General features: G+C 46.2%; 1 protein-coding gene across 1 annotated transcript in view; it reads left to right on the plus strand.

Annotated features, from left to right (window-relative positions):
• The window catches only part of LOC102372024 (fetuin-B-like), a 14,101-nt gene extending 6,506 nt beyond the window's left edge, over window positions 1-7,595 (plus strand). Inside the window, exons 5-7 of the mRNA XM_014527828.2 lie at window positions 218-334; window positions 4,547-4,627; window positions 7,206-7,595. Coding sequence (XP_014383314.1) covers window positions 218-334; window positions 4,547-4,627; window positions 7,206-7,595 — 588 coding nt within the window. The remainder of the gene's footprint in view (window positions 1-217; window positions 335-4,546; window positions 4,628-7,205) is intronic.
• Window positions 7,596-8,532: the final 937 nt, after the last annotated feature.

Raw genomic sequence — 8,532 nt, forward strand, 5'->3', positions numbered from 1 at the left:
ATGTCCCACCAAGAGCGTGTCATTTCAGCAGAAGCGGAAGTCAGGTTTTTAAGACTTGGCTAGACGAAGCTGTAGCTGAGATGATCTAGCTGGGGCTGGTCCTGCTTTGAGCAGGGGTTGGACTAGATGTGACCTCCTGAGGCCCCTTCCAACCCTCATTTTCTATGATTCAGTGAAGTATGGCAGGTTGTCCTGATGCTGCTTTGGTACGTTTCAGACTTTGACTCAGCCCGGCCAGGATTATCACGTAGAATTCACCATCGAAGAGACTGACTGCATCAAAGGCCGTGACGGCATTGGGAGAAGCTGCACATTTAAGTCTCCTGAAACAGCTGTGAGTAGAAGCAACTCATGTTGTGTGTTTCAAGCACTCTGGCCATTAGTCTTCTACTTTTAAATGGAGAGATAGGCCAGTGGCTACTCACGTAATGCCAACACGGTCTACGTGGCTCAGGATGGCTGGTGCTTCATATGCTTTCTATATTTTAATTCCAGATGTTTCCGTTTCAGGAGCTCCCAACCATTTGGGAATTAACTCCTTCCCCATGCTCAGTGATTGTGTGACTTTTCTGTGTGTGGGTGGTTTCCAACACCTCACTGGACTCTCGTTACATGTCATTGTGTCCTGATGTATCAGTCCGATTTTAATAGAAACAGCATTGCTATTCCCAGCACATGTGCAAACTGTAAATTGTCTTAAAATTCCTTATGCTGGTGTGTCATTCACTGGGGTGAGACGAGGGTGGTTTGATCAGGGAAGCATTTCTTTGGTTACTTGTTATATGGGTTCACTTACTGCAATGCAATCTGTTTCTCTGGATTCTCACCCCGCTCTGCATCCTTATGGAGACATATTGCCTATTACAGATTTAGATTCTGGGATAGCAAGTAATTATCAGTCCGGGCAACCAAGACAGCTGGAAATTCAAGCTGCAGGCTTCAGTGGTAAGCTTAAGGACGAGCTGCAACCACAACAGGCATCTGCTTCCTGAGCCGCCACCCATTCTTTCTTTGATGGAGCTTTCCTGCAACCTTCAAGTTAAATGAGTAAGAGATTAAGAGACCCATGAAATATCTGCAGGGCTGATGCAAACATTTCCCAGTACGGTAACGGTTTCATGGCAACGTATATAACTCTGACCTCAAAGCAAGGCTGAAAAGGTAGCAGACTTTGGAAACTGCAGTGATATTAATGCTGAGGGGGAAAAAAAGACAAGCTAACGTGGCAGGGCTGAACCAGTTGTGGCAAGAATCAAAAGAGGGCTGGGAACCCCCAACTCGGAAAATCTGCTGTTGGTCCTAGCTGCCAAACCAAAATGTGTGTCAGAGGAAATGAAGAAAAGACAAATCAATCCCAAACCCCTCATCTCAACACAAAAACCTCAGAGAATTTTCCCATTGGGAAGAAAGGGGAGAGAAAGAGATTGCTCATGACAAAGGCTGGCTGTGCCACTTGCTGCACTTCTGGACAGGACGCAGACACTTCAGCCATGGGAACAGTTTCAGGTGCAAGAACAGAAGGGGAACAGAGTGATTCTGCAAAGTGAAGATGGTGAAAAGTCAGACTTTCCATTGCACGGAAAAGTCTGAAATTCTGCAAACCCTCATTCCGCTTTGGAACGAGATGTAGAAGTCCGTACATTCCCTCTGGATGGGAAAAGAAATGTTTTTAAATAAGCAAAATGGTCCCTGGGAGCTAAGTTGTCGGGCTTCCCCCACTTGCTATGGTTCCTAGGGGGCTCCAGGCTCCCCATCAGCCTCCGGCGGAAGCTCCCAAATCGATGGCATCGATATCTGCAGCAGAGCTCACAACCCGGGGTTCGCAGGGCTTTCAGACTCCATTCGGTTGAATCAAGGCTCACAGGACTGCAGGCTCTGGAGTCCTGAGCAAACTGATGGGAAACCAGATTAGTTCCACTGGGTATTTATCAAAGTGGAGATATTTTAAAAAAATATTTTTAATGAATCGGCATTTTCAGACAAGAACACATTTCAAAAGAAGGTTTCCATCCACTCGATTACAGACCTTCCCTGTGAGCAAGGACAAGCAGCAGAACGGTCCCTGAACAGAAGAGCCTTTAATAAAACATTCGTGGGCTTTCAAAGCCATCCCTAAAAAGGTGTTGATGGAAACTTCAAATAAAAAAAGACAGCTGTTCTGTGAGGCGGCTTTTTGTTTTTTAGGGGATTTTTTTGTTGGTTTTCTCTTTGCTTTGTGCCTATTTATTACTCTCATAGGAGGATTCCTTAAAAAACTTAAAAGAGTTTTTAACAAACTCATGTACAGCTTTCAAAATGAATCATTGGATGGTTATAAATAAGATTTGCTGAGATTTCTGTGATTTTCCCCCCCTGTTTTCATCTGCTCTGCTATGTAGCTACTAGCTAGTGTCTCAATGGTGAGGATTTTTTGTGATATCTTTTATTGGACCAACTGCCTAGCTGGGAGAGCTGTTGCACAAACTTCCAGGCATCGTGTGTCCTTCCTCAGGTCTTAAAATGTCGGAAAACATTTTCAGGCCAGAAGGAATGGGGTACAAAATACTTTCAACACTTAAAGAAGCAAACCTGTACATTTGCATTTCTGAATAGGAGACATTAAATATTGACACATTTATTTTAAGTTTTATAGATAAACATTGAAGATTAAAAATCAGATCCAAAATCGAATTAAAGTCAAAGGAAAGGCTTCTCTTAATTTCAGTTGGCTTCAAACCATGCCATACTTCTTGTTATAATATTATTATGCACTTTTATTACCTTCTTCCCTCTAAAGATCTCAATGAGCTTTGCAAAAATCACTGAATTGCCTTCATGGCCTCCCTGGGAACTAGATCATTATTGTCATACCTGTTTTACAGACAGGTAAAAAGGGGCAGAGGGATCCAGGTCAAGGAAAGCAGTGGATCAAGCTGGGTATCCAAAATCCTAGCTCTCCTCCCCCTCCCATATCAATGGCTGCTTTGGGATATTCAGCTGCACGTGACTTCCCTAAGGTAACCCAACTAATTTGGCAGGGAATGATACCCAGAGCTCCCAGCTCCAAGTCCTATGCCCAGAGGACAAGAGCAGCCTCCCTTCCCTTAAGGACTCTTTTGTTTAAAAACACACAAAGATGAAATATGTTAAAAACAACATTAGTATAGTTTTCTACTTCTGCTGTTCAGTGGTTCTCAGCCAAGGTGCCAGGGCACCTTGGGGTGCCAACACATCGTTTACAGGGTGCTGTGAGGTATGAGGAGGTAAGTGAGGTGTGAAGAGGTAAGCAAGCAGATAAGCTAAGTAGAGAAATGCAGGCTCAAACTTGTCCCTGCCTAAAGGATCCCCTACCCCAGCTTTCTAGCCCTCCCCAAGGGGTAAACGCTGTAATATCGTGGCCAAGAAGGCTAACAGCATCCTGGGCCGCATTGGTAGGAGCGTTGCCAGCAGATTGAGGGAAGTGATTCTTCCCCTCTATTCAGCACTGGGGAGGCCACATCTGGAGTCCTGTGTCCCGTTGTGGGCCCCCCCGACAAAGGATGTGGACACATTGGAGAGAGTCCAGCGGAGGGCAACAAAAATGGTTCGGGGGCTGGGGGACATGGCTAGTGAGGGGAGGCTGAGGGAACTGGGCTGATTTAGTCTGCAGAAGAGAAGACTGAGCGGGGATTTGATAGCAGCATTTAAGTCCCCACAGGGGGGTTGCAAAGAAGATGAAGCTGGACTGTTCTCAGTGGGGGCAGATGACAGAACAAGGAGCAATGGGCTCACGCTGCAGCAGGGGAAGTTTAAGTTGGATATTAGGAAAAACTTTCTTACTAGGAGGGTGGTGAACATTGCAATGGATTACCTAGAGAGGATCTCTATTCTTGGACCTTTTAAAGGCCCGGCCTGACAAAGCCCTGGCTAGAATGATCTAGTTGGGGCTGGTCCTGCTTTGAGAAGAGGGTTGAACTAGATGTGACCCCCTGAGGTCCCTTCCAGCCCTAATTTTTCTATAATTCTGTAATTCTATATTTAAATCAGCTGTTGAACCTGAGTGCCACTCAATTCACAAAAGTTATGGAGAGGTGCCTTGAGTCCAATGCGGGGTGCCTAAGAGGTACCAAAAGGTCCAAAGAGGTTGAAAACCACTGCTATAGTTCTGTAGTAAGGCTATAGCTCTTTAGTGAGCATTGGATGTATACTGCTTACCTACACATACAGCAAAATGGTATACATTTCAGATTTCCACTGTTTTGTAACTATCTAGCTGCTTCTGATATAGACCCAGGGCAGAAAAGAAGCTGCACTGAAGTCAATGGATCCACGATCTCCAGCTAAGGCACTGACCCTGTTTCCTAGGTGTCCAGAAAATTTGCCAAGCCTTCAGTCAGAAGGACTGGACTTGCCAATGCTTCTATTTTTAATTAACTTGTTAGGGCCTAGGTGTGTTCTCATGCAATGCTGTAAGGGCTGGGAAATGTTATGTAGGGAAGCAGTCACTGTTAGCAAAGACTGCTTTGCTTTTGATGGGAGGCCCCTCCAGCTAGGTGACATTTCACGCGTGTACATTTTTCCCTCCTAGCGGACAGGTTTCTGCGTTGGTGACGTCTATATAAAGGACAGCGCTGATGTTGAGGCCTCTTGCGAACTCTATGATCCAAAGGTAAGCTATTTAATCAAGTGTAAAGCTAGGGGAGATTTAATTTTGCAGTGCGGTACAGTGCCTGTCTGATTGCTCCGAAATGATGATGTAAGGCAGAAAAGTGGACCGGTTCTCTCCATGTTACCAAAACGAGATGACCTTTTAGGCATTTGAAGTGAGGCCCTCAGAGATCCTCACCCTTGATTAGGTTAGACCCAAGACTTTAAGAGCATTGATTTCTTTCATTTATTATTTTTTTAATTTGCAAGAAAGTCTTGCTTAGGAAAGGTGCCAAATTGGCAGCCCTCCCGATGGAATTCTTCCCTTGACCCCCTTCCCAGATCAGGTTCATCAGGCCAGCATTAGCACAAGCTTTTCACGCATCACTGGTTGTTATATGCATCCAACCAAAAAACCACCTTTCTATTCTGGCCTATATGAATTATTAAAAGCTAAGAGTCAGGAGAGCCTGAGCTGTTGAACACAGAATCAATACTATATTTCATATCACAGGAGCTGCACGCCCACTTACTCCCTGGCTTATTTTATTTCTTATCGTTCTGAAGTTCCATCAAGTCTCTCACGCAACATAATTTCATCTGGGGTCCGAACCAACACGACTGGAGTGCAAGGGAGCTTGGCTAGTGACTTCAGTGGGACTGGGACATAGCCCTTTGTCTGTGGGCTTAATAGAGATCAGCTCATTCTCTTGATCTGCAATGACTACTTGGGCGGTTATCCACGTTGCACTTTTCCCGTGTCCACTTTTCCTGTGACCACTGCTAAGGGCCTAGTTTCTACTGGGCATTGAGGAGCCAGATGAGATCTTCCTTGGACTGAACTTCTCAGTGGCCGCGTCTACACAAGCTGTTTATTCCACGGTAGCTCGTTACTACCGCGCGGGAGTGTCACCAGACATGAACCGGGATGTGATGCTACTGCGCAGCAGTAACGAGCTACTGCACAGTAAGCATCACTAGGCAACCATGTCAGGACGGGGTTATTTAGTTATTTAGTTATTTAGTCATTTAGTACTTGGTTATGCAAATACTAAATGACTGTGCAGCAACAACTGCACATTGGGCATGCCCAGTGAGTGAGAAATTATCTCAGCTTTTAGTGGCCTCTGAACTAAGACTGCTGACTTTGGTCTTGAGATTTCAATAGAAACACCACCTCCCCACAAACCTCCCCACCCCTACAGAAAGCACCAGCTGCGAATGCGGTGCCCTGAAATGCTGCCCTGCATTAACCACTTGGCTAACTTTTTGAGTCTTGCTCCTCTGCTCCCCCAGCCCAGAAAGTTCACATGGCTCCTGAAGCGAGGTAGGCCCGGGTCACTCAACAGCAAGCCCTCCAAGGCATGGAGGAGCAGTACCGGGGAGCGCCAACGCTGCCCTTGCCCTCCTGCTTGCTCAGTGGGGTGATGAATGTGATTAGGGAAGGAGCACGAGTGGAAGCGGGTAATACATCTTGAGCGGTTTTAACCGGTGTCCATTAAAAATGGATTCTGGGGTGGAAAATGGACTCTGCACCTCAATGAACTAATCTCTGTAGTTTGCTCAAAGATACCCAAATTGTAACTGCAAAAGTTTTAGAAATCCTTTAGTATGCCATGAGTCTGATATGGAACAGAGGTGACCGGACCAATTCAGTGTGGCCTGAAGAAAATTTATAACTAATGGGCCAGGTTCTCAGCTGGTGTAATTAGACAGGTTGTACCAAAGTCCCTACCCCAGTTTACCCCTTGAGGATCTAGCCTGGTGACTCAAATCTAAGGACAAACAAATGCAAGTAAGCTAAACAGGGGGTTGCTCTGAGATAATTGTCTACTTGCCTTGCTTTTACCTCTTGGTAAGTGAAAACTAAACTGCAGCAATTTAACACAATTTCATTGCGGGCTAAACTGCCCCCGGTTAGATTTCCCTTATTTTTATTCCATTATTCACCAAGAGCGGACACACAGACATTTCCTACAGCGCTGCTGATGAATGATACATCCCCACTCCCTTTTAACTCGCTATTAATTTGTTCACTTCTCCATATCCTAACTCAGCCAAACAGGAAATAGTGGAAGGAACCACTAGTTGTACAGACTAGAAATTCATAGAATCACACAATCATAGAAAATTAGGGCTGGAAAAGACCTCAGGAGATCATCTAATCCAGTGGTTCTCAACTTTTTTTGTACCAGGACCCATTTGTAAACATTAATGGCCAGTCCCGACCCAGTGCTCCTCACTCCCAACCCGCTGCCCCCTGCCCAAGCCCCAGCCCCGCAGCGTGTGGGGCAGGGGGTAGATGTGCGGGGCATCGGGTGGGTGGGTGGGGCAGGCTTGCAGGCTGAAACTCTGCCAGCCTGCAAGGGAAGACCTACGGTTTCCCATGCTTTTCTCCTTTAAAGGAGAATCTATTTTTTAATTTTGTTCGCAACCCGTTCATATATTCTTGCAACCCACTCGGGTTGAGAAACGCTGATCTAGTTCAACCTCTTGCTCAAAGCAGGACCGTCCCCAACTAGATCATCCCAGCCAAACTATTTTTTTTTTGAGCTGCAGTTTAAAAATTAAATATGCTGTACTTTGCATATATTTGCTAGGGTCCAAATGATGCTCCCCAGGGTAATGCCAGTGGTGGCTCTTTGGATGCCGAACCAGATCCTACATGTGCTCCTGGCAGACCAGAGCAGACCACACAAACTCAGAAGCCAACTGGTGATCACCGACTGAATGTCAAGCCACATCGTCGCCCAGTGTTTGGGCGAAGGGAATCATCCTCAGAATCGGAGTCCTCCGAGGAGAGAAGAATAACCTTTGTTCACACAAGAGTTTCCAGAAAACATCCTCAGCGCACCAGCCCTGCTCTCCAGCCTTCGCCGCATCCAACGAGCAATTCCAAGGTACCATCCGCAGCCTTTTTAGAGTCCTTTCCTGAGTTCCCGCCTCATCAGCCAACCTGTCCAGGTAGAGCCATTCACATCACCTTATAGGAAATGGCAACACTAACAGATGCCCCAGTACAAGTCTAATTGAGCCCACCTTTAACAGTGTATAAATAAACTGTGCTGATTTATGTGTCTGTATATTTGAGTGCTGGCTTGACACTGGAGTCCTCTCCATCTGCACACAGCAGGGACAGCTGTTCCCAGTGGCCCTAGCTCCAGGTATATCACAACTGCCAAACGTGTTGACATGGGCCTTTTCCATTCATCTTGCAGCATTTATTAGACTCGTATATCACCCGGTTTGTGAATGTGCATGCTGCAGCCCTTCCAGTCTGCTGCAAGTTCTCTTTGTAAATGGCAATAAACTGGTTAATTCCTTGAATTGCATGAAATCAGTGTATGGCACTCAGCAAACCGAACAGGGCTCTGCCATCTCTAGAGTGCTTGCACAGCATTTCAAGTCCCTCTTGATAATATTTAATACCGTTGACAGCTAATCAACCATCCATCTTCCTGGGGCTGCATTTCTGGGTCTGTGCTTCCTTTCATGACCTGGAAAAGCTGAGTAGCTGTTGGATACCCTGCCAGAGCGTACTGGTGGGCACGGCTCTGTGAGAAAGCCCAGAAGACTTTCTCCAAGTTGTGCAGCTCCACTTCTCTGTGCTCATAGGCAGCTGTCACTTCCCTGGTTTATACCAGGTTCTAGAGAGGCAACACGGTCTGGTGTCTGGAGACGTGACAGAGAGCCAGGAGCTCTTCTGAGTTTTAATCCTGGTTCAACCCTTTGTGGCTCTGGGAGAGATTTTTCCTTTCTCACATAGATTCACAGCCAGGGCCGATGCAAGGATTTCTCCTGCCCTATGCAAACAAGATTTTGCTGCCCTCTCCTCTGTTCCAGGAGGAGCTGACATCAGGCAGCCCCTTAAATAGCAGCTGCAGCTGGCTCTGCCCCAGCGTTTCCTGAGATGGGAGATTGCTGGAG

This window comes from Alligator sinensis, unplaced genomic scaffold, assembly GCF_000455745.1.
Source record: "Alligator sinensis unplaced genomic scaffold, ASM45574v1 scaffold301_2, whole genome shotgun sequence".
NCBI classification, from domain to species: Eukaryota; Metazoa; Chordata; order Crocodylia; family Alligatoridae; genus Alligator; species Alligator sinensis.